Source organism: Mesoplodon densirostris, chromosome X (assembly GCF_025265405.1).
Source record: "Mesoplodon densirostris isolate mMesDen1 chromosome X, mMesDen1 primary haplotype, whole genome shotgun sequence".
NCBI classification, from domain to species: Eukaryota; Metazoa; Chordata; class Mammalia; order Artiodactyla; family Ziphiidae; genus Mesoplodon; species Mesoplodon densirostris.
In genome coordinates, this window is record NC_082681.1 from 40,834,719 (window position 1) to 40,862,097 (window position 27,379).

The window sequence follows — 27,379 nt, forward strand, 5'->3', positions numbered from 1 at the left end:
TTGCTGTGCATCAGGCAAATGAAGCTGGCTCAGTTACACTAATACCCACCTCGCAGGGTTTCTGTGAAGATCAAAGACTAATAATTAACAACTAATGCTGCTTGAGGGCTTCCTATCTGCCAGGTGCTCTGCTACATGCTTTACACATATTAACTGATTTAATCCTTGGAACAGCTTTAGGAGGGAGGCACCCCCATATCATAGATGAGAGCACGGAAGCCCATTCAAGTTAAGTAACTTGGCCAAGTTCCCTTCCTCCCTCCCTCTCTCTTACACACACACACACACACACACACACAGGCACACACACACATATGAGTAGCACAGCCAGGGTATGAACCTACAGAATCTGATCCCTGAGTCCATACTGTTAACAACTACACTAGGGTGACATATTTATATTTGTGAAAGCTTTTGTGGTTGCAAGGTCCCATCTACTTGCAAGGGATTCTTAGTAGTGGTGGAAAAGATACGAAATACACATAAAATCTAAACACTACAAGAGCTAGAAGATGTGACAGAAGCAGTGTCACAGGATGTCTTCTGGTGATTGGCAAATAAGGGGCAAAGTCTATATATACGAACTGGAGTTCAGGACTCTCCATCCTGCTCTTCAGACTCTCAATGAGGAGTTTACTGGTTCCTACCTCCATGCCTCTGGCCCTGGCATTCCTTTGGTTGAACTACCTCCTTCCTCTGCAATTTGCACGCACATTCTAATAGCGCTTCAAGGTTTGGTTCAGACTTTACTTCTCCATGAAGCCTTTCTGGACCACTGCATCCAACAACCTCTCCAGGAGACAATGCATTAGAGTGTAAAGTCCTCGGGTTTAGCTTTAGCACCTACAAACCATGTGACCCTGAGCAAGTCATTTAGCTTCTTTGAACTTCAGTTTCCTCATAGGTAAAATCGGGTTCTTGTGAGAATTAAATAAGAACAACCATAAATTGCCTGGCACATGGTAGGTGCTCAAAAAATGCTGCTAATATTAATCCTCTTCCCATTTTCTTAAGAGGTCGGAACAACTGCAATTTAGCGATTGAGCCTGAATTGCCTTGCAATTTTCCTTTTTCACCATTTTGACTCTAACATTGCCATCACCTCTCAGGCATTTATGCCTCATCTTTCTAACTAAACTGCAAGTTCCTTGAAGGCCAGGAATGTATTCTGGTTGCTTTTGCATCTCCTGCAGCATACGGCACAGTACTTAACACAGAAAAGTGCTCAAAAAAAATCTGGATTGACTGGTATGGCTGGCCTGTATTCATGGAGGATGTAAGACCCTCAAAGGTTAATCTTGAAGTACAGGCAGCAATTAGACATATTCTAGGGTAGTCCCTAGAATTCGGTGGAAGCCCAGGCCTTCTCAACACCTTCCACATCCCTGCACACTTGGCATTCATCTGATCAGAAACACGCTGGTCTTTGTAGAAGGTTGAGGTGCAATTTTGCCCAAATCAATTCTTCAGAAAGCTAAGGCCTCTTTTGAAAACAAGCTTTTTCTATTTTAAGTACTATTAAGAAAGCAAAGGGAATTATAGTTTTACTTCTTTGAGCTTAACTAAGAAAAAGAAATCAGATAGCTAAAAATTACCTTAACTTATCGGTCACATTACTTTAAAAAAAAAACCCTCAAAATTATCCTAGAATGTCTTGTATTTGTAATGTACAAATTTTCTGTTTCAAAAATAAACTCTCAAAAATGCAAAAAAAAAAAAAAAGAAAGAAAGCAAAGGGACATTCTGTCCCTAGTTCAGGTCCAAAACCCAAACTATAACTTTTTAAAATAGCTCAATTTGCCACTCACAGAAATAACTTTTCTAGGTCAATTAGCATGTTTCAATATGCCAATCAGCAGAGTGAGAGCCGATTTGCATTGGTGACAGCAAAGTTTTCCCAGGAGCCCACATGGGTACAAGGTGTGCCGGTGGCAGTTACATCCCAAGAACATTGAGATAATAATGATTGTGGATGGGGAGTAGTCACCCCAGTAATGAAAAAATCATTACTAACCTCTTCCACTCAGTCTGAGAGTTAGGGACATTCAGGAGAACCATCTAACAGAGAAAAATAACTGGGTAAAAGGGGAGGGGTGGTAAAGGAGGAATAAAGGAACTAATGTAACAGAACAACATGGATACACAATAATGGGCAATTTTGATAATGAGATAATAATATACTTGAGGCTTTGAGCCTTGAAGAAGAAAGGAGCTTGATGAAAAGAATCATTATTCTTCTTCTCCTTATTATTCTAGTAGAAGACAGATGGCCGCAAACATAAATACTGGCCAGGCTAGAGTCTCTGGTCTGAGAAGGGGGCTGATACAGTGTCTTAAGTTTCTTTTCTGTTTCCAATCTCCCTTGCTCAGAACACATCACATTTATAAGAAACTGTCATGGGCATTTCAGGGCAAAAGGCACAGGTCTGGGGATGCAGCTTGGGCCCAGTGCCTCATTCTGAGGACCAGACCACCAGCTTTGCAAGGTAAGAGCTATAACTGAAAAGCTAATATGCAGCCGAGTTCCATGGGCACCCTACTTAACCCCCCCCCCCAACTCTTGGCTTGCACTTTCCAGAAGGTGGTTTAGCTTGGCATGGATGATATTCTTTGCAAAGTCCCAGGCATAGATAAGGAACCCCATCACCATCAGACCAAAAAGCCACTGGCTATAACAAGGAGCTCACAAAATAGGCAGCTCATCTATTCTCCAAGCCATGGACCACTGACAGCTTGGGCTGGGGGGATCTTAACATGGGATCCATGGATGGGCTTATGGGCGAAAGGGGCAGGAGGTGGCAGTCTGTATCCCCCCTGAAATTGTATGCAAACTTGTCTCTGCGCATCTGGGAAGAGGCTCTATGGTCCTCATCAACTTATCAAAGAAGACTATGACCCAACTCTTTTAGACGGAGAGAAGCTAAGCAGCATCTCCAGCATCTTGACTCACTAGTATTCAAACTCACACTGAATTTCAATCAGACAACAGGAAAAGGGCTCTGAAGTCTGAGTCAGGAGACCTGGGTTCGAGGGGCACCCACCTTGGCTTTTTAGGCAAGTCATTTATCCATCTAAGTTCCCCTCTAGAAGATTAGACCAGACAAGCTTTCAGCTCTCTGCTGATCTAATAATAGTTCCATGATGCATTTCCCCTCCTTCCCTCCAAGAAACAAAAGGGAAATCGCCCTTGAGACACTTCATCTGAAGCCAGAAAGAGACCTACTCTGAAATCCTGGAGGCAAAGAGCACTTACTTGTAATATGGGCCCTTGGAATACACGTTCCTTCTTCTAAGGTGTCAGCTTCTAAGATGAAGAACCAGGAGGAAGTTGGATCTGGGTATTCTCTAGCTGGTCTGCAAACCCCGGTGCCAATGAGGCACAGGACAGGGTACTACAGCACATGGAAATTCACTGATGACCCAAATCCTTTAGCTGACTGTGGCAACTTCCTCCAACTCCCTCACTCTCTGTCTTTATATGTGTAAGTGTATGTATGTCTGTGTTACTGGAATACACACCAATTAGTTCATTCTGCTTTCCTTGTTTCCTCATTATAGCTAATTAGAAAAAAAAAGGATTAAAAAGATCAAGGGCCAAGAAGGAAGGAAGGGCAAAAGAGAAGTCAAAAGCTGACTTCCTGCCTAACTGGATCATCAGGCTTGAAGAGTTGCCTACCTTCCTGTGTCTTATTTTAAGTCAAATAAGAGGTCTGAGTTCAAATAAGGGGTTGCAAAGCAAAAAGTCTGGAAAGCCAGGGTAACCCAGGAGGGGTCCCAACCACTTAAAATAACCAGACCAAGACCAAAGCCAATTGTCAAGACATATGCAAATGGAGCCACCACCTTGAGCTTTTATCAGCTTCATTTTAGAAAAAGAGGACCAAGATTATTTACCAGAGTGATTGGAATTGCTAGTTAAGAGAGAGCTCATCAAAGAAGTTTCAGTGTTAAGGAAAGTTACTTGGACATTCTTGATAAGCTGGCTGGCTATAGCTTGACATTTATTTGGAAAGTATTAGGTGTCATAACAAATAGAATAGCAAATCTGCCATTAGAGAGGGAAAGGGAGGGAGGGAAGGAAGGAAGGAAGGGAGGGAGGAAGAGAGGGAGGGAGGGAGGGAGGGAGGGAGGGAGGAAGGAAGGAAGGAAGGGTGGGAGGGAGGGAGGGAGGGAAGGAGGGAAGAATTTCTACTGATGTATATATAATATGCACCTAGAAAAGTATAACAATCATAAGGGTATACATGAGTATTTGTGGAGAGGGAGTGACTAAATCCTCAGAGAGAGTGAAGTGTAGCTGTGGTTGTAGGATCTGAGGCTTAGTCTCCACTCCCAACTCTGCCACTTAGAATTTGTGTGTCTCCCTGAATGTCAGTTTCTTCTTCTATAACCAGAGGCCATAATACTCACCCTCACCCAGCTTAATATCTAGGTTACACGACTGTTATTTGAAAAGACCTTGTAAACTATAAAATGCTATCCAAAGAGGAAGGGTTATCATTATGAAATTTAAACTATGATCTTAATGCATGAGGCAAATTTAAGTCATGAAAACAGAAAGCAGTAGGAAGGATTTCACAGGTGATTTCTTTCCCTGAGCTTTCTAACTCAGCCTGCTAATCCCTCTGCAGCCCCACATATGGGAGTCGGAGGACGGGGCCCAGCCACTCCTATAGCTTCTGCTTCCCTCTGCACTGGTTCATCACCCAGCCACCTGCCACAGGGGGATTCTACCTGCTAGCCACTGGGGGAATGTGTGGGCCAGACTGCCCTGTGGGTTTCGAGGAACAGGGAAGAAATCCAGTTCTTGCCCAAAGGGGCCTTTGGCAAAGCAGATTGGCTTTGAGGCTTCCCAGCAGATTATTCTGGACCAATGTGGCTGAGTCCACACTAGAGGCCCTTAGAACACCTAGAAGCCTCTGTCGAATGGGTGGGGCCCCTTTCTCTTCACCAAACCCTTCCAAGAGCCTCTGTAGGCTTTTTTGGTCTGTTTTGGTTCTGGCCTAAAATAAACCCTTATTAAAGCCCTAGAGTTCCATACAATAGTCTCGCCCCCATCAAGCTCCACTGCATCCAAACAGAGCTGCATCAAACCTCAACATTGAATGTGTAGGTATTTTAAAACTTACATGGAGGGGTAAGGGGTAAAAACTACTATGTGTAAAATAAATAAGCTATAAGGATACTTTGTACAGCACAGAGAATATAGCCAATATTTCGTAATAACTTTAAATGGAGATTAATCTATAAAAATATTGAATCACTATGTTGTACACCTGAAAGTGATATAATATCATAAATCAACTATACTTTAATAAAAAAACATAAAAAAATTAAAACTCACACGAGCACATGAGCTAAGGATGAGCAAGCAAATACCATTTTGTATGTTGCTGGTATGTTCCTAGAAGAGGTTACTTACCAGCCGCGTATTTACCACAGGAAACAGCAGGGCAAGAAGAGCTCCATTCAACATGTGCATCTGTAGCCTGGAGAGGAAAAGAGATAAAGTGCAGGTCATACCCTGACTCTGATGCAGAGGCAGACAAAACTGTCAGGTTATGCCATGCCAGATGGGAGAGCATGTAAACAAGTGGCTCTCTGTGTAAAACGGCACTGGAGTTGGCACACGTGCATAAAGAAATGAAAAGCAGTGTATTTTGCATTAACTGAAATATTCTGAAGAGCACCACCACCACCTCAAAATCCCCCAACCACTTTGTGAACACGCTTTGGTGACAACACTTCATTGCATAATGAGCTCTGGGTTCCCTAAACATGCGGTCAGTCCCAATCTCAGCTCCAACTGCTGCGGCTCAGGCAGCCTTACAAACGGGAACTGCGGGAGCCAGGTGTCATTACACTAGTGTGTTATTACAGTAGAGACCTGTTTCTTAGAGCAAGGCTGCTTATTTCCACAGCCATGCCCAAGGCTTCTCCCTAGACAGAGACCTGGGCATAAAAAGGCTATAGCTAATACAACCCAGGGAGCCAACTGCAGCATTTGCAAATGCGCTCTCCCACCTTAGAAACACCTTCAGGGGCTGCTGCGGGAGGTGGGGAGGGCAGAAGGGGCAGCCTTCCACACTTTCCTTCATCTATTTTACATACTGGGTTCTGTGCTTTAAAAGCAAAACACAAAAGAAAAAAGAGACAGAGACAAGAAAACCACGGGTCTCCAGCATCGGGCAGGGATACCGTTTCCCAAGTCCAGACTTGTTAAAACCCACACTAGGAACCCTTTGTAAGGGGGTTCCTGACTTGCTCAAGAACAAGCGAGTCAGGAACAAATTCTGCTTGTGCGAGCTGTGGGGAGGGATTTAAGCAGCTTCCTTCATCCAGGCAACTGGTCCTTTACTACTGAGGGGGAAGCAAAGAACGACAGTCTGATCCTCCTGGAGAAAAGCTAATTTGACGGGTCACGAACAACCATCGCTGAGTCAACGTGGCTTCTGGACCTCAAGCTCACTCTCGCGCTCTCTCACACCCACACTCACAGCAGCCTCGTGATACCAGGATCTCTGTGATGCCCTGACTGGGACCTAGAAGAAGTTAAGCTCTTCTCTTGGCGCTCACAGACGTGTGCCTAAGGCTAAGAGACAATGTTATAAGGAGCCCCAAGGGAACAGCACACAAGCCCCAAGGCTGCTGTTTGTTTCTTTCTGCTGCTTGTTGTTACCGATGCTGCGATGACGGTGATGATGTGCACTTAACATATTCCAGGCAAGTATCAAATTAACTGCTGTAAGTAAATTCTCTCGCCGAATTTTTACAGCAATCTTATGAGATGGGTACAATTAGTGTTTGCATTTTGCGGATGAGGAAACCAGGCTCAGAAAAGTGAAGTGACTTTGTCAGTGCCACACAGAGGACAGTAGAGCCACAATGCAAACCCAGGTTTATCTGACTCCAGACCCCTCTCACTGTCCTGTATCAGAGCCTGCCTCCCTTCCTCCATTGCAAATATGACCTCAGGTAGAGAGTCACACGGATGCTCCATTTTCTTTCCTTTTGGTTACAGGGGTCTCTCTTACCACCTCCTTGGAGGCACACCAATGCAATGTCCCTCCCCGGTTGGCCAGACTACCAGGCTTTTACAACAGCATCCTTCTAGGGGGCACCCCATGCTCTCAGAAAGTGACTGTTGAAAACTCTGGCTCGAGCCTCAATGCCTGGAGCAGGGCTCATTAGCAGACGTTCCAGGGCTGGGGTGAAGTAACGTGTGGCCTAACTCTGCCCCCAGACCCTCCTAAGTGACAGCCACAGCAGAAACACTCGCCCTGGGAGAGGAAACATCTCACTGATAGTTGAGGTAAAGCTGAACTCTAGTGCTAGGCTTTGCCACTGACCTTGAAAGAATGCTGGCATTTACACAAGGCCAAGTAGATATTTGGGCAATAAAAGTTAAATCTTGAGGATAATGGAACTGATCCCAAAGGCCCATGGAAGGCCAGAGATAAAGAAGGTAGAAGCCAACATCAAGATTCAAAATAACCAATAAATTCCTAGATAAAGACAAGCCTTGTTCTGGGTCCTCAAAATTCAGTTCCACAAGCTACATACAGGCCAAGGGGTGAATTATACTTAATATATAAAAGGGTCTTGCATATCACTAATTATAAAAAATATCTAACATATATTGAGCACTTTCATGTGCCAATCACTGGACTAAGTATTCAAATTCATCACCTTATTTAATCCTCACAGTTTTTATTATAATCAGTATCATTTTCAATTTCACAGCTGAGAAAACCAAAGCACTAAGTGATTAAGTGACTTGCCTAAGATCAAACAGATAATTAATAAGTGGCAGAGGGAGAAGTCACACTCACCAAGTTTCAAGACCGTGTTTTTGCTGCTGTACCCTGCACTTCAAATCCATGATATGAACATTACACGTTGCGTGCGTGCATGTGTGTGTGTGTGTGTGTGTCAGACAACAGACCAGGTAGGAAAAAAGGTTCTGGGATGCCCATGGGGCAGGGAAGGTCATGCCTAAGAGTGACGGAACACCTAATGTGTTCTGTTGCAAAATTACACAGCTTCACTGCCCTCTACAGACCCAGGCCACAGCCCAACAGGTAAATGACTGACCACATCAGAAGTAAAGGCTTTTGCTTTTGCTTTATACCACCTCCAGCCTGCCACTCAGATTTCTATTGGGTATTGCAAATAGAAAATGAGCCACTAGAAAATCCAGTGAGAGTTCCCTCATCTGTACAATGGGAATAATAACAGTACCAACTCACAGAATTATTATAAGGAGTTGATATGTATAAAGTGCTTAAAAAAGTACATGGCAGGGCTTCCCTGGTGGCACAGTGGTTGGGAGGCTGCCTGCCAATGCAGGGGACGCGGGTTCATGCCCCGGTCCGGGAGGATCCCACATGCCGCGGAGCGGCTGGGCCCGTGAGCCATGGCCGCTGAGCCTGCACGTCCGGAGCCTGTGCTCCACAACAGGAGAGGCCACAGCAGTGAGAGGCCCGCGTACCGAAAAAAAAAAAAAAAAAAAAAGTACATGGCATACAGTAAGACTCAGATACATGTTTCTTAAATACATGGTGAAGAGCTCACCTAAAAGCCTCATATTAAAAGGGGAGAGGGATCATGAACCATGTAGGAAAGTCGAACTGTTTTAAAAATTCAAAGTGTGAGAAGGAGATTGAGAGAGAGCAAAAGGACAGACTGAAGGCCAGAACCAAAGAGTAGAGCTTGGAGATGGATTCCAGGTCAGTTAGTCACACTTATAAATCTTCTTCTTGCCGGTTAGAACACTTGGCCATTACCACTGTCACAAATATTCTGTCAGCTTTTTTTGTTTCTGTGTAGGATACTGTACTAAGTTACCTTAGTTGGTAACAACCTGGGGCAATATGGCAAGTTTTATGGGTTTGATTCTCTTTCAGGTCAGTTAATTTCATTAAATTTAGTCCACACACATTAGTCCATTAGTGTGTGTTTAATATCGTTCCTGGTCCTATAGAGAAAAGGAGATCAATATAATTAAGACCTAGTATTTGCCTTCAAGAAGCTGACAAGCTTATTGAGAAGCCAAGAAATAAATTAACTAGAGGAAATGTAGTATAATGGTTAAGAACTTGGTTTGGAATCAAACCTACATTCAAATCCCAGCTCTACCACTTACTGGCTGAGTTGACTCTGGACAAATCACTTAAAATCTGTGATTCAGAGATTTCCCTGGTGGTCCAGTGGTTAAGACTCTGCGCTTCCACTGCAGGGGGCACGGGTTCAATCCCTGGTCAGGGAACTAAGGTCCTGCATGCCCCATGGCATGGCCAAATAAATAAATAATAAAATTTTCAAAAATAAAGAAAAAAATATGTGATTCTGTCTCCTCAGTAGTAAAATGGGGCTAATAACAGTACCAACTAAAAGAGTTGTTGAGAGAATTTAATGAGGTAAGACCATGTAAAGTGATCAACATAGTGCCTAGGACATAGTAAGCACTCAATACATGATAACTATTATAATCCTTAATAAAGCAAGGTAAACGAATATCACGTTATTATTCACAATGACAAATGAAGCTGTTAAAAAACCCTCATCAGATGACATATTTGAATTTAGCACTTGATTATAACCAAGAATCAAAAGACATGGAACAGATAAAGTTCTCTGAGTGCCTGGAAAGGAAAATTCATAGAACGAAATTCTCAAAGGAAATTATAAAATATTTTGAACTGGACAAAAATTAAAATACGATATGCCAAAATGGGTGAGATGCTTATAACATGAGATTCTTATATTAGGAAAGAAGTATGGTCTCAAAGCAGTAACCTAAGATTCCACCTTAAGAATCCAAAAAAAAGAAGAGCAAAATAAACCCAAAACAAGCAGAAAGAATGAAATAATAAAGAGCAGGAATCAATGAAAGTAAAAACAAAAACAATAGAGAAAAATCAATGAAACCAAAAGCTTGCCTTTGAAAAAGGCAATATAACTGAGAAACCACTAGGCAGAATGACATGGATAAAAAGAGAGAATGCAAAAGTTATCAATATCAGGAAGGAAAGAAGGGATATCACTACAGTCCCTCGGGAATTAAAAGGATAATAAGGATATACTATGAATATTTCTATGCACATAATTCAAGAACTTAGAACAAAATGGAGAATTTCCTCTAAAACCACAAACCACTAAAACTCACCAAAGATGAAATAGATAACCTGCACAGTCCAAACCTTGCCATTTGTGACAACATGGATGGACCTTGAGGGGATCATGCTGAATGAGGTAAGTCAGAAAGAGGAAGACAAATTACTGCATGATCTCAATTATATGTAGAATCTAAAACAAACAAATAAACAAAACAACAAACTCATAGATTCGAAGAACAGACTGGTGGTTGCCAGACGGCAGGGGGTTGGGGGTGCGTGAAATGGGTGAAGGTGGTCAAAAGGTACAAACTTCCAGTTATAAAATAAATAAGTCATGGGGATGTAATGTACAGCATGGTGATGATAGGTACTGTACTGTATTATTTGAAAGTTGCTAAGAGGGCATATCTTAAAAATTCTCATCATAAGAAAAAAATATGCAAATATCTGTGGTGATGGATATTAACCAGACTTATTGTGGTGATCATTTCACAACATATACGAATATCAAACCATTATGTTATATACCTGAAAGTAATATAATGTTATATGTCAAGTATATCTCAATAAAAAAGAATCTGTAGTCAAAAATCTTCTGAATAAGACTCAGATGGCTTCAGTGATCAATTCTACCAAGTATTTATACAACCTGGTCCAGAAAATACAACAGAAGCAAGCATTTCTCAACTCATTTTATGAGGCTATTATTACCCAGATACAAAACCTGGGGGGCACAGGGAGGGGAGGTGGGAGGAGGAGGAAAACTAAAACTAAACTAATATCCTTCATGAACACAGACCCTAAAATCCTCAATAAAATGTTAGCAAATCTAATGTAGCAGTATAAAAAGAACACTACTCTACAACTAAGTGGGGTTTGTCCTGGTAATGAAAGGTTGACTCAGTATCTGAAATTCAATTAATGAATTCTACCAAATTAACAGTGTAAAGAATAAAAAAGTATATGATCATATCAACTGATACAGAAAAGGCATTTGTCAAAAATCAACATCTATTTATGATAACAAAAATACCAACAAACTAGCAATAGGAGGGAACTTCCTCAACCTGATAAAGGACATCTAAAAATTACTATGCCCAAAATCATACTTAATGATACTGAATGCTCTCCCCATTAACATCAGGATCAAGACGAGGGTGCCCACTCTCAGCACTCCAATTCAACACCATGCCAGTAGTCTTAGCCAGTGAAATAAGGTAACAAAAATAATAGAGATTGGAAAGGAAGAAATAATACTATCTCTGTTTGCAAAGAATGATTATATTTGTAGAAAATCCCAAGGAATCATAAGAAAGTTCCTAAACCTAATATATGATTTTAGCAAGGTTGCAGGATTGCAAGGTCAACACACAAACATCATAACATTTCTACACAATAGTGGTGTAAAACTGGAAACCAAATTTTTTAAAATATATACTATTTACATTATCTTCCCCAAAACTGAAATACTTAGGTATAAATCTAACAATATATGTACAGAATCCGTACACTGAGAACTGCAAAAGGCTGATTAAGGAAATCAGAGATCTAACAAATAAAAAGACATACCATGTTCAAGGATTAAAGGGATCATCATAAGAAAGATGTCAATTCTCGCCAAAATTATCTATAGATTCAATGCAATTCTGATCAAAATCTCAGCAGGATATTTTGTAGATACAGGCAAACTGACTCTAAAATGTATATGAAAGGGCAAAGAAAGAATAGCTAAAATAATTTTGAAAAAGTAGAAGGTAGATGAAAGAATCACACTACCTGACTGTAAGCCTTACTATATAAAATTATAGCAATCAAAACAATGCAATCTGGCCAAGAAAAGACATATCAAACGACAAAACAGCATAGCCCAGAAATAGACCCACACTGATAGAGTAATTTGATTTTTCATCAGATTTGGAGGCCAGAAGGCAGTGGGGCAATGGGCAGATACATATTCAAAGTGCTAAACAGGTGTGTGTTGGGGGGGGTTGCCTGTCAACCAAGAATCCTATATCCAACAAAACTGTCCTTCAAAATTGAGAGAGAAATTAAGACATTTCCAGAAAAGCAAAAACTGAGGGAGTTTGTTATGACTTGACCTGCCCTGCAAGAAATGCTAAAGGGAGTCCTGCAGGTTGAAATGAAAGAACACCAGACAGTAACCCAAAGCTGTATGAAGAAATAAAGATCTCAGTAAAGAAAAATACATGGGCAATTATAAAAGCTAGTACTAGTGTAACAGCAGTTTGCAACTCTAATTTTCTCTACATGATTTAAGAGATTAATACATTTTTAAAAACACAATTATTAGTCTAAAAGCTAGTGTTACTGTAACTTTGGTTTGTAATTCCACATTTTGTTTTCTACATAATTTAAGAGACTAATGCATTTAAACAGATTAAGTTTGGGGGCATACATATATAAAGATATAATTTTGTGACATCACTGACAGGGGTAGGGATGAAACTGTAAAGGATCAGAGTTTTTGTATATTATTGAAATTAAGCTAATAAATTCAATGTAAAATGTTATAACTTTAGGATGCTAAATGTAATCCCTATGATAACCACCAAGAAAATTGTTGGAGAATATATGCAAAAATAAATGATTAGAGTATTAAATTGTTACACTACCAAAAAAAATCAGCTAAACACAAAAGAGGACAGTAATGCAGGAAATGAGTGACAGAAAGTTATAAAGCATATAGAAAACAAATAGCAAAATGACAGAAGCCCCTGCTTATCAGTACTAACTTTAAATGTAAATGGATTAAACTCTCCAATCGAAAGACAGAGATTGGCAGAAAGGATTAAAAATATATATATGATCCAACTGTATGCTGGCTACAAGAGACGCACTTTAGATCCAAAGACAGAAATAGGTTGAAAGTGAAAGGATAGAAAAAGATATTCCATGCAAATGGTAACCAAGAGAGCAGAGGTGGCTATACGAATATCAGACAAAATAAACCATCAATCAAAAGAGTTTACAGGACTTCCCTGATGGTGCAGTGGTTAACAATCTGCCTGCCAACGCAAGGGAAACAGGTTTGATCCCTGGTCTGGGAAGATCGCACATGCCACGGAGCAACTAAGCCCGTGTGCTACAACTACTAAGCCTGCACTCTAGAGCCCATGCACCAATACTACTGAAGCCCGCATGCTCTAGGGCCCGCACACCACAACTACTGAGCCTGCGTGCTGCAACTACTGAAGCCCGTGCACCTAGAGCCCATGCTCCGCAACAAGAGAAGCCACCACAATGAGAAGCCCATGCACCGCAACAAAGAGTAGCCCCCACTCGCCACAACTAGAGAAAGCCTGCATGCTGCAACGAAGACCCAACGCAGCCAAAAAATAAATTAAAATTTATAAATAAATAAATAAATAAATGTCTGCCCAAATAAAGAGTTTATAAGACGAAGAAGAAAATTATTTACTAGTAAAAGGTTCAATACAGCAAGAAGATATGACAATTATGAACATGTTGGTACCTGATAACAGACCATCAAAATATATGAAGAAAAAATGACCAAGTTGATGGGAGAAATAGACAGTTCTACAATAATAGTTGGAGACTTCAATATTCTACTCTCAGTAACAGATAGAACAGTCAGACAGAAGAAAAGCAAGAAATTAGAGGACTTGAACAGCACAATAAACCAACTAGATCTAACATATAGAGAACACTTTACCCAACAACAACAAAATTCACATTCTCTCAAGTGCATTTGGGACATTTCCCGGATAGACCATATGTTAGGTGGCAAACTAAGCTTCAACAGATGTTAAAAGATAGACATTACACAAAATATCTTCTTTAACCATAACAGGATGAAGTTAGAAATCATTAACAGAAGTACAGTTGACCCTTGAACAACATGGGCGGGGGCTGGTTTAGGAGCACCAATATCCCAAGCAGCGGAAATCTGCATATAACTCTATAGTTGGCCCTCCATATCCAAAGTTCCATGTTCACAGATTTAACCAACAGCAGATTGTACAGTACTGTAGTATTTATTGAAAAAAATCCATGTATAAGTGGACCCATGCAGTACAAACCCATGCTGTTCAAGGGTGAACTGAAAAATGGGAAAATTCACAAATTTGTGAAAATTAAATACATTCTTAAACAATCAATGGATCAAAGAAGAAACCACAAGGGAAAGTAGAAAATAAAATGCAAATCAAAATCATAATGAGATACTATCTCACACCATTAGAATGACTACTATCAAAAACAGAAAACAACAAATGTTGGCAAAGATATGGACAAATTGGAACTCTTATACACTGTTGGTGGGAATGTAAAATGGTACAGCTGCTGTGTAAAACAGTATGGCAGTTCTTCGAAAAATTAAAAATAGAATTACTATATGATCCAGCAATTCCAATTCTGGGCATATACCCAAAAGAATTGAAAGCAGGGGTTCTATGGGATATTTGTACACTGATGTTCATAGCAGCATTATTTACAATAGCTAAAACATGGAAGCAACCCAAGTGTCCATCAACAGGTGAATGGATAAACAAAATATGCTATATACATACAATGAAATATCATTCTGCCTTAGACATAGTGACACATGCTACAACATGGATGAACCTTGAGGACATTTTGCTAAGTGAAATAAGCCAGTCACAAAAGAACAAATACTGTATGATTCCACTTGTATGAGGTACCTATCTAGAGTAGTCAGAATCGTAAAGACAGAAAAGCTGGTTGCCAGGGACTGGGGATAGGAGGTAATGGGATTTATTGCTTAATGGGTACAGAGTTTCAGTCTTTGCAAAATGAAAAGAGTTCTGGAGATGGATGGTGGTGATGGTTACAGAGCAACATAGATGTACTTAATGCCACTGAACCATACACTTTAAAAAGGCTTAAGATGTTACATTTTATGTAAAGTGTATTTTATCATAATAAAAAAAGATCTCATAGAACTGTATGCCAAAAAGTCAACTCTACTGTATGATAATTAAATAAAATTCAAAAATATATGAGAAGCAAAACACTCAACTCTCCCAGCCTCAGCTTTTACACCTACAAAATAAGTGTTCCTAGATTCTAAGCCTTTTAAATGGTGCTTTTTCCATCTAGTTTTAACACTAAAGTTTTCCAACATACAGAAAAGTATAAAAATAATACAAAAGGAACCTTTGCATTCAGCATCCCACTTTAATAAGTTTGAACATTACTGATTTGGTTGAAGTTCCATGTAACCTTCCTGAATACCATTCATCTCCTCTACTCCCTAACCAGATGGAGCCTTTATTCTGAAGGAGTTGGAGTCCTTCCTATGTTTTTATACATTATTACATTTGTATATATCCACAAACCATATGCATTGTTGTTTCATGACTATCTCATTAAATAAACGATAAATGATATACTGTGCGTGTGTGTGTACATGCATATCCATTCCCTTCTGCAAATTACGTTTCATTCAACATGGCTTCTTCTAATTGTCCATGTTAACACACTTAGTCTGTTTTTCACTGCTGTATATTATTCAATTATATGGAAATATTAGAAGTTATTTATACATTGTCATCTTGATTGAAGTCTGGATAGACTTTTTTCCCTTCAGCTAGGAACTACATGAAGATTTGCTTTCTGTAATTTGTATTATAAAAACAATAAATATATTTCTATCATCTCAGACCCTAGGGTCCTTCTACTCTGAACTTCTGTTTCCGTAAGCCCTTGGTCTCAGAGTATATACGTTTTGCCCACTGTGTGAGGCCCCACAGCACAAGCCTGTCATGTAGCAGGGAATGCAGTTAGGATCTTACATCTTTGAACTCACTTATCAGAAAGCATGCCAAAACCCGCTGAATCTAGGTGGAGATCATAGCCATGCTTGATGTACCGCCCTGTTCACCTTTCCATAGGTTTGAAAAATTTCAGAATAAAAGTTGGAAAATAAAAAACAAGTAAAGAAAACCAAACAAGTACAACAGGAAGGCTTGGCTGGCTTTGCCTGTGGGCACGAAGATAAACTTCCTGGTTGCAACTGGTGGTTTCCCACTTCCTTGTTCTGGACCAAATGGGGCTATACAACTGCAGGGGCTCCAAAACCTTTCTTCCTGTGAATTTCATGAAGTTGGCCAAAGGCCCCATCTGGAAAGTGCTCAACTAATGAAAAGGGTTACTTCTCCAAAGGCAGTTTTCATCCTGAAATTCTACTTATCTGCATGAAAGCAATTTTCCTTCCCTGGGATCCTAATTCTAACAGTTAAGTTAGTACACAGATGGTGAAGCGTAACGACAAGGATAATTCTATATATTATTAACACCTATTGATTACTTAGTCTATGTTAGGTTTCACGCTAAGAGATTAACATGGATCATCTCTCATCTAATTGTCACCACCAAAGAAGTAGTTACTATTCATAGCCTTCTTTGACAAATGAGGAAATAGATGCTAAGATTTAAGCCTTGCTCCGAAGGCTTAAGAAATAGCAGAACTATAACCTAAAGCCATCTACTTCCACTGCTCTCAAGATTCCACAAATCATATCTATCCAACAAACCAAATGTCGAATAACAGGGCACGGTTTAAATACATATTATGTCCATTCAGATGATGAAATACTATGCAGTCATCAGAAATCATGTTCAGAAGAATATTTAATGACACTGGGAAACAATCATAGCATATTAACTTTTACTATATTACAAAGTAGCATGAATAAAATAATCCCAATTTTGTTTTTCATAATGGGCATATATACACAGAAGATTGGGAGGAAATTATACCAACATATTAATGGAGGAATTATCACTTATTCTTATTTTCTTCTTTATTGTTCTGTAATGCTTGATGTTTTCCTTATAGTGACTGGATTACTTTTATAATGAGAATGAAATGTCTATTTTTTTCTTTTCTTTTTTTTTCTCCTTTTTCTTTCTCTCTCTCTCTCTCTTTTTGGCCGCACCGTGCGGCATGCAGGATCTTAGTTCCCCGACCTGAGATTGAATCCGTGCCCCCAGCAGTGGAAGCACAGAATCCTAAGTACTAGACCGCTAGGGAATTCCCCCTACTTTTTCATTACCCACTGAACAGCTCCTACATAGCTTACCCAAACCTTATCTATTATCCTGTACTGTTTTTCCCTCCTGGAATTACTTTTGCCCAATAATTATTATTATTACTTTTTTGCCCAATAATTAGCACTGTAGATTCTGAACTTGGCTTCCAAAAGGATTAGGTGTGCTGACAAAGTACAAAGAGGCCCAAAACAATCAGTCCCCGCTCCTCTGCTGAGAACTCCTTTTCATGCTTCCCCAGATGGGAAAAGTCATCTGTATCTCCAGCCTTGCTTTTACCGGGAAATTGTGTACATTCAAGCACATGTTGAAAGCAGAACAGCCCAACAAGGGAGAAAAAAAAAAACAAAAGCAGTCCCTGCTCCAAAAACCTTCAGAGAGACTTCCAGGAGAGAATTTGGGGAGATGAAAATACTGAATCAGAATCCGTGGGCCAGGGACTTCCCTGGTGGCACAGTGGTTAAGAATCTGCCTGCCAATGCAGGGGACACAGGTTCAAGCCCTGGTCTGGGAAGATCCTGCATGCCGCGGAGCAACCAAGCCCATGTGCCACAACTACTGAGCCTGCGCGCTGCAACTACTGAAGCCTGTGCACTCTGGGGCCCATGCTCCACAACAAGAGAAACCACCACAATGAGAAGCTCGCACACCACAATGAAGAGTAGCCACTCGCCGCAACTAGAGAAAGCCCGCGTGCAGCAATGAAGACCCAACACAGCCAAAAATAAATAAATTTTTTTAAAAAAAGAAAGAAACTGTGGTCCAAGACTGTAGAAGTCAAAAATTCCCAGCAGAGAACAAAACTGAACATGTACACGTGGGGAGAAAGGCTGCTTCTGCTGTGTATGGAAGGGGAGGGGAGGCCTGTGAACAACCTGAAAGCTTCTTCCCTCTTCTATGCATTAAGGGAGAATACGTATAGTTGCAGGCAGCAACCTGGCAGTGGCTCAGAGGACCTCAGACACCAGAGCAGCTTCCGTATCAGAAAGGAAATTAGTGTCCTTGAATTGCTGTTTATTTACTACGGATTTTAGGTTCCCGGTGTCTTTCCCTTTGAAATCTACAGCATTCATATGTACAGCTTCCTCTCCCGTGCCAAGCACAGTCTTAATAAAGCTGCTCAGGTCACAGACAGTCTCCCAAATACCCTTTTCAGTAATGAGTCCAAAGCTAGACCAAAAAGCAGCTACCTCTGAGGTGAAGATGCCAAAAGGCTGCTCCTTTGGGGGTTCCAGAGCAGCTGGTCTGTTGAGCACTAGGAAAGGGGGTGCTGAGACAGTGAAACCATTAAGACACAGCAGCTTCAGCCTGAGCCCAGCTCATGAACTCAGGACAGTCCTAGAGATATGAGTCTCCCTGGGGAGAATACTGCTGTTTAAAAATTTGAGTGTATAAAAAAATTGAGTGTATAATAAATGGGATCTAGCAAAAGAGAGGGTCATGGGTCTACTGAACTCTCATAATACCATGTGGCCCCAAGGCCAACAGGGCATCAATCGTGCAATGCCAAGATCACATGTCAGGCTGTCCTAATTGCCCTCACACACCCCCATGCTTCCCTCACCTACCTTGGCTCACACCCGGCCTCCAGACCTCTTTCCATCCAGCAATGCACCCCTGCTCTCTGTAGCACAGGTGAAATTTCATCTCATCTCCTTCAAAAGCCTCTCCAGATTGAGTCAGCAGACACTCATGACCAAATAATACTGCTTGCATCACAGGTCCACTCCCTTCCATGGGTACATGAAAATAAGCAGATTTAAGGGGTTCAGCGTTGGGACGTGGGGGTCCCCGTACCCTACACTTCCTGTGGCACAGGATGTAAACCAGCTCTGGGCTATGCACTTTTCTTACCTGGGGTGGGGTAGGGGAGGAGTTCTCTGCCACGGGTGCTCACAAGACAGCTAAGCTGGCTGATCACAACCCAAAGCTAGTCACTCCCTTTTCCTCCATCTATTCCTTCAAAATACCCCAGCTCAGAGAGAGGAACGTCCCAAAAGGCTGGCTTCTCTAAGAGGTTCCTAGGCCCTTGTGAAACCAAGAATCCCATCCTTTTCTAAAGACAGTTTTCAGCTTGCTCTTCGGCATCTTGGCTGCTAAGAGGCTACTGGCACCCAGAGCCCTCTATGGTGGCGGGATCCATGGAGACAGAGAAGGGGGAGTGAAAGCTAGCTACCAAGTGATGATGACTTCTTCCTTCCAACAGAGAGCATGAAACTCCGAGCTACCCAGCGCTGCCCAAGGCTGCTCCTGGCCATGCCTGCAGTTCACATGACTGGTGGGCCTTCAGCACCAGCCCCGCCTTTCAGGTGCAATAGAGAGCTCTTAGCTCTTCAGATGGGGCACGATCATATAAATGGATCTGGATATGCTAACTCTGCTCTAAGAACAGCATGAAACACACCAGCGACCTGCTTCCCCCAGGGAGATGGGAGGCCACGGTTAGACTTCAGGCTCTTTCCAGGTCTTAGAAACACTGAGGGCTGCCAAGGCAAGAGCTGGGAAGTTGGAGGATGTTTTCCACACCACTGAGAGAAATGTGGCTTGGGGTCCTGAGAGCAGCATTGCTTCCAGAGGTGAAGGGCCCAGGTCTCCAGCGGACAAGTAAATCCTAATGGCACAAGAATCTTGGAAAGGAGTTGCAGCAACAGCTGACTCAGACTAGCGGCTGTTCCTTTTTGTCCAGTGAACCTGTTGTGGTTAATAACCAAAAAACTAGGAGTTTCTAGCCTTGCGAAGAGACCAGATCATCTACAGGAAGCATCACCAGTCACCAAGAAGGAGGGATTGGCTGGCTTTTCAGTTGCATCTGATATGAACACTTGTGACAGCTGCAGAGGTTCCCCAAGCCTCGGGAGGAGAAAATCCCTGCTCTGATCGTTATGCCAGAAAGTGTGACTATAAACTCTGGGTACCTCTATCCCTAAAGAGCATGGGATGATATCACCAGGATGAACTGCAGCTTTGCAGAACCCCACCCCACTCCAACTATGATATTCCTTTTAAATACTCGAGAAATCTGTCTCACTGCCTTTGAGCTTTGAGCAAAGTCCCTGTACACATGGAATTTCCTCCTCCCTCCTCCTCTCTCTGTGTGCTAGATCGAATGGCTCTAACCGCAGGGTCAGCAAAATATGGTCCTCCTGTTACGTTTGGGTCGGGAGGGGGGTGATTTGTGTGGTAAAATACACATAAGATAAAATTTACCCTCTTAACCATTTTGAAGTGTATAGTTCAGTGGCACTAAGTACCTTCACAGTGTTGGGCAACCATCACTGTCATCCGTCTCCAGAACTTTTTCGACCAGTCCTCCTGTTTTTGAAAAGTTTTATTGGAACACAGCCAAACTCATTTGTATACATACAGTACTGTCTATGCTGCTGTCATGCTACAACAACAGGTACGTAGTGAAAACACAGATCATATCACCTACAACATCTAAAACATTTATGGTCTGGCTCTTCATAGAAAAAGGTTGCCAACCACTGCTCTAAACCAAAGTATAGGGAATTCCTTGGCAGTCCAGTAGTTAGGACTCTGCGCTTTGACTCTCAAGGGTGTGGGTTCGATCCCTGGTCGGGGAACTAAGATCCCACAAGCTGCGCAGCGCAGCCAAAAATTAAAATACATATATATATATATATTTATATACACACACACATATATACATACATACACACACACTGGGTTTCTAGTTTAAAATAGCATTTGCTTAACCACCACTAACACAGCCTCTCCCAGCTTTCCACTAAAATACCTATCAAGATACAGAAAATGAGAAAACTCCCCCAAATTACTGAAAACTTAGACTGATGGTCATCCTGTTACAATAATCTGGAAGAAATCTCCATTAACAATAAACCTAAGGCTGAAATGAGAAAAAAACAACCTGGGGCCAATTCGTGCAGCAGAAACCTGAAACAAGATAGTAAAACACTGAGACCTTACACCACTGTCAGCCTCATGGCTTAGCAATGGAGAGTTCATCTAGTAACCAGCAAACTGGACAGCCGTGCCTCCACTACAGGGCTACTGTTTGCAAGGGAAACCAACAACTCCCAAAGCTGGTCTATATCCGTTTGGAGACTCCTCCCATAAAGCAAAAGGGCTGAAGTGATGGCTTTGGTACTGTCACACTGCATTCTGGGAGTGGGAGACTTCACAAGTAAAACTCAGGGACCAATGCATGTTGGAGGCTGTAGTTTTTCACATACTTTATATGTTCAGCGTGTCAGAGAATCTAGTAGTAGGACTAAGTGATTCCATATGCGTCTAGCAGAACCTACCAGATGAAGCTGCTGGACACTGGGAAATGGGTTGGAAGCTCTGTGCATCAACCTGGCCACCAGGAGTGGAGCTGAGAAGGGGTTCTAACCAATACCAAAGAGAATATAAGGATACTCAAATGAAATCCACATGCCCTGTGTCTTTAACAAAGAATAAATAAATCTTCCTTCTAATATGCATAAACATACCCCTAAAGACAGCATGCTTCCTATGAAAACCTCTAGCAGCAGAAGGGAAATGCGTATCATTCTGAAGACTTGGAGGAAGCACAAAAGTCTACATTTAGTGTCTGAACCAGAAGAAATATTTTAGAAAATGGCATCTCAAGAGAACACAAGAAAACGTGGACTCTGTGAAACAGGTATAGAAAGCCACTGGAATAAAAACATATTGAGAAGGAAAGACACCAAACTGGAGTGAAGAGAAAGCTCAGCAAACCAAGGAAGAATTACAAAGAAATATTGTAGCAGCAGAATCAAATTTCACATTGGAGATGGCAAAGAGAAGAATCTATCAAATTCATAGTATGGTGGTCAAATCTGAACCTCTTCCAAGTCTGCAGAGGAAAAGGAAAGCTGACCTTAGAAATCCAACAAAGGTTGTTATTAGGAAATCTATTAACGTAACGCACCAAATGGGGAGGTCAAAGGAGAAAACCCAAATGAACCTCTCAATAGATTCTCAAAAAGCATTAGCTAAATTCAGCAACTATTCCTGATTTTAAAAGGGGGGGGTTGATAATTTAAGAATAAATTCTTTAACATTATAAAGGATGTTTAATCTTAACCAACAACCAACATGAGAGTCAACAGAGAAAACACTAGGAACATTTCCACTAAAATCAGAAACAAGGCAAGAATTCCTGCCAGTACTACTATTATTTAACATTGTCCTGGAAGTTCTAGCTAATACAATCAGACTTGAAAAAAGTTTTGCTCTTTGAAGGGAGATAAAGTTATCATATGGGAGTTGATACTATTAATTTCCAAAATAACCCAAGTGAAGCAACTGAAAAACTACTAGAAGAGTTAAGCATGGTGGCCAAATATAAAATAAACATATAAAAAATCAAAATCTTTCCTATGTACCAGTAATAATTAATTTGAAAATATAATAAATAAATGATGCCATAAACTACAAACTGTCCAGGAATGACGTTGATGAGAAATCTGCAGGATACACAATCCACACACACCCCCTAGAATAAATTAAGAAATCTACCATATGTCTTTTCCTTGATAGAGAGACTCACTATGGTAATGACATTAATGAAATTTTAGATTTAAAGTAATTCCAATCAAAATAACAGTATTTGAAGGAAGAGTCTGACAAAAACATTTTAAGTTCATTTGGAAGGAAAAAAATGGTTTGGACTAGCTATGAAAAAAGTGTGAGTAAAGGAACAGTCTGGGAAGAATGGTGAAGAGAAATCTGGCCTGCTGGCTGTTACAAATACAAGAGTCTGAAATTGGTGGCAAATTCAACAGAGACATCGATGGGATAGTATAACAAGCCACCCAAATAAACCCTAGTGTTGAGGAGGAAGAAATTTTCCTCTGCCCTTCTAGGTTCTTCTGGCTGGTCTAAGAATTCAACTGACGTGAGACAGACTAACAGAAAATCATACGAAAGTTTAATAACATGTATACATGGGAGAGAGCCAGGAGAACTGAGTAACTTGCCAAAATGGCTGGAACCCTCAGCTTAAATACCATCTGCAGCTAAAGACAAAAGAGGATGTGGAGAGTAGATACTTGGGACTTCAAAGTTGAGGAGGGTAAGATGGGAAAACAAATGTTTGGTAAACAAATGTTTGCTGGGCCATGCAGAGACAATAGGACACAGAGAGGACTCTGACCTCTAGAGTCTGCCTAGAGCTTCCCCTGCCACACCTAGCCTATACTCGGCAGACAACTCTGGTGATAGCTTGGTTTCAGAAATAGGCCCTTTATCTAAATTCTTTAGGCAGCTAACGGGGAGGTAAAAAGAAAGATTTCCTGAGTCTTCTGTTCCTTAAAAATAATCAGCCGAAATTAATCCTCATGCCAAAGAGACACATTTAGGGGGTGGCAAATTTTGCTCCCCTATGCTAGCATATATAAGAATTTATGCTGGATAAAAATGTGACAGCAATAATCACAGGGAAATAGTTAATCAACAAACACTGCTCAAATAAATGACAATTCAGGGAAAAATGTTATATCCCTACCTCATACTATATACAAAATGAATTTCAGATAAACTGACAGCTAAATATTTACAAAACATTAAAAAACTAGATTGTCGATCTTATCTTAGAATGCTAAAAGTCTTCAAGCACAAAAGCACTTGAAGAAATCACCATGGTCTGTAGGTGGTGCAGAAACCAATCACCGTGACGGATAAAAATGTAAAATATACATCAAAAGCATCATCAACGAGTTAGAAGGCAGTCTGGGAAAAACATTTACTACAAAGGTGATAAAGGATTAATATTCTTTATATGGGGACAACTCATGCAGATCATCAAGAGGAGAAACACCTTTACATAAAAAAACTGAGAACACAAAAGTGACAATTCACAAATTAAAATATATAATGAGTAATAAAGCATAGTATGCATACATTTGGAATTTTCTATAATGAAATTTGAAGGGAAAAAAAAACTGAGGAGGGCCTCCCTGGTGGCGCAAGTGGTTGGGAGTCCGCCTGCCGATGCAGGGGATACGGGTTCGTGCCCCGGTCTGGGAGAATCCCATATGCCGCGGAGCGGCTGGGCCCGTGGGCCATGGCCGCTGAGCCTGCGCGTCCGGAGCCTGCGCGTCCGGAGCCTGTGCTCCGCAACGGGGGAGGCCACAGCAGTGAGAGGCCCGCATACCGCAAAAAAAAAAAAAAAACTGAGGAAAAGGGCAAGGAGAAAGCAAAAGAAAAGCAACCAGTGAGATGTGGCGGGGAGCTGGGGAGTACCTGCCCTCTTTCCTTTCCCTTGGGTTGCAAAAGGGAATCTTATTTATTAAGAATCCAAGAGGCAGGCTGGTTCATATTATGTGACGGGGTATTTTCCCTAAAGGTAACTGAGACAGGTACCTTTTTTTGAAATTAGTAGCAGGACAATAAGCACAGAATGTTCTCTTAAGGATATATTGGTTTTACTCAAACCTGAGTGACAGAAAGAATCTGTGGCTTGGATACTGAAGATGGTAGATAGCTCTTCAGATGAGAACCACTCAAAACAGCCAAATGAATAAAAAGGAAATGGCTCAGACTCAGAGACACCCAACAACACTGCCTGTACAGACACAACACAACGAGCAAGTCTGGTGCTGCTATATGAGCATCCACAGCACGAAGGAGCCAGGAACAGGAGACGGGGATAAGAGTCTAAAGGCTGCCAGGCCGGAATTCTAGGAGTTGGAGGTCAGAAGAGCACCATGCCCAAGTTGCTGCAGTGGTGGACCAGGTAGAAACCCCTTCCAATCTTAGCTCCACGTTCTAGATGCATGCCTTTCCTCTAGGCAGCCAGTTACAGCAGCAGACTTAGCAAGTCACATGTCAACTGTGGGCCACATAAATGAAGCACTCTGGGATCCAGCCAGAACACTGGGGAACCGTCATTCCCAACTGTCAAGTGCAGCGTGGGAACCCTGTGGACAGTCCCACCCCTTCCCCACCCTAAAGAGAACTGCCAGCCCTTGCCCAGCCATGGCGCACCATAGTCCTTTCCTGCAGTGACTGGGCATCCCTCCATGAAGAGCATGCCAGCCCCTGCTTAGCTGGGAAGCAGACAAACTCATATGTGGCTGGCACAGCAAAGGGCCGAAAGAAAAACAAGAGGTGGGTAAGACAGCGCTAGTCAATGAACCCACAGTAGTGCCTGTCTGTGTACACTGAAATTTATGAAATTTTAAATAGGATGTTGTCATGGTTTTTAACCCTTTCAATAGTACCAGAAGAGCCAAAAATATTCACTTCAGCGACATAAGGCAATGATTAGGAGCACTGGCTCTGTAGTCAGAGAGACATTGGATCAAATCCCACCTATACCACTTACATGCCACTTAAATCACATAAACTTTCAGAGCCTGTTATCTTGATCTAACTGAGGATACTATCTGTACCTCCCACATAGGTTTGTTGGAAGGATTAAATTAGATGATTCATGTTAAATGTTTCCCGCCTTGACTAGACACACAGTAAACCTGATTATGAGCATTAGCAGGAAAAGGAAGAAAGCCAATCCTGACTCTGCCACTGTGTAATTTTAGCTAAGTTATTTAAAATCTCTTGTCCCCAACTGCTTTATCTGTCGTGTGGATATAATGTATTCCTTATCTCATAACATTATTTGAAGGATTAGATAAGATCTTTTAAGACAAAGTACTTTGAAAACAGTAAACAGAGCTATACTAATATAACATGGAGTAATTCTTTTAAGAGCTGTCTACTTTCTAAAACACTGATTTTCAATTAAATTTTTATTTTTAAAAAGGCAATCCCATAGGTGACATACCGTATGATTCCATTTATATTGACATTCTTGAAATGACAAATTTATAGACGTGGAGAACAGATGAGTTGCCAGGGGTCAGGGACAGGGCACAGGTGGTAGGGTAGTGGATGTGGCTTTAAAAGGGCAACAGGAGAGATCCTCATGGTGATGAAACTATTCTTTGTCTTGACTGCACGGCTGTGATATCATACCACAGTTTTGCAGTAGTTTACAACTGGAGGAAACTAGTTAAAGGGTACATGGGATCTCTCTGTGTTTTTCTTACAAGTGTTTCTAAATTATAATGATATATTTATTATATAATATTTTATATTTATCTCAAAATACAAAATTTAATTGAAAAATTTTGTAGACAATGTGAGTTCATGATAAAATGGGGGAAAACCTGGGATATCAAGTGAACAAAGTAGAATAGAAAACTATAATTAAAGAAGACAAAAAGTAAAGAAATAAATTATATAAATCTTGAGAGATTAGGAAAAAACAGGAAAAGGAAATCAATAAAGATAAAAAGTTGAAAATTAAGTGTATATATATACACACACACACACAAATAAAATAAGGTAAAAAGGATAAATATATCCAAAACCAGGTTCTATAAAACAACCAAAAATAGATAAAAGTGCTTACTAACCTGACTAAAATATAAAATATAAGACAGAACACAAAACCAGACAAGGTTAAGCCCAAGAAAGAAAACATGACTACAATGAGGAGATAGCTTTTTAAAATTATAAAATAAGAGGGTAGCATATGCTCAATTAAATTCATGGCAACATTTTTGAAAACTTAAAAGAAATAGATATCTTCCTAGCAAAATACAAATGACCAAAACTGACCCAAAAAGATTTGAATAGATGAATTACCATATAAAACATTGGAAAGGTAATTAAGGATCTACCAACTGAAAAAGACATTGAGACTTCATATTTGGGCTTCACAGTTGAGTTTTATCTGACCTTAAAAAACACACACACACAATTTCTAAGGATGGTTAAAGTATTCCAGGCCAGAGAATAAGAAGGAAAATTCTGCAGTTCATTTTACATAATTTACATAATTTAATCCTTAAACTTGATGGAAAGAATCCAGTAAAAGATGACTCCAGGGACTTCCCTGGTGGTGCAGTGGTTAAGAATCCACCTGGCAATGCAGGGGACACGGGTTCAATCCCTGGTCTGGGAAAATCCCACATGCTGCGGAGCAACTAAGCCTGCGCACCACAACTACTGAAGCCTGTGCACCTAGAGCCCGTGCTCCGCAACAAGAGAAGCCACCACAACGAGAAGCCCGCACACCGCAACAAAGAGTAGCCCCCGTTGGCCACAACTAGAGAAAGTGCACATGCAGAACGAAGACCCAACGCAGCCAAAAATTTTAAAAAATAAATAAAATAAAAATTTAAAAAATGACTCCAATCTCACTTATCAAT

The 27,379-nt window shown here is 40.9% G+C and overlaps 1 protein-coding gene across 2 annotated transcripts in view; it reads right to left on the minus strand.

The window, feature by feature from the left end:
* The window catches only part of TMEM164 (transmembrane protein 164), a 161,611-nt gene that overhangs the window by 54,257 nt on the left and 79,975 nt on the right, over positions 1 to 27,379 (minus strand). For both annotated transcript variants that reach the window (XM_060087410.1, XM_060087409.1), the window contains one exon: positions 5,423 to 5,489. In XM_060087410.1, coding sequence (XP_059943393.1) covers positions 5,423 to 5,482 — 60 coding nt within the window. In that variant the 5' untranslated portion in view covers positions 5,483 to 5,489. The remainder of the gene's footprint in view (positions 1 to 5,422; positions 5,490 to 27,379) is intronic.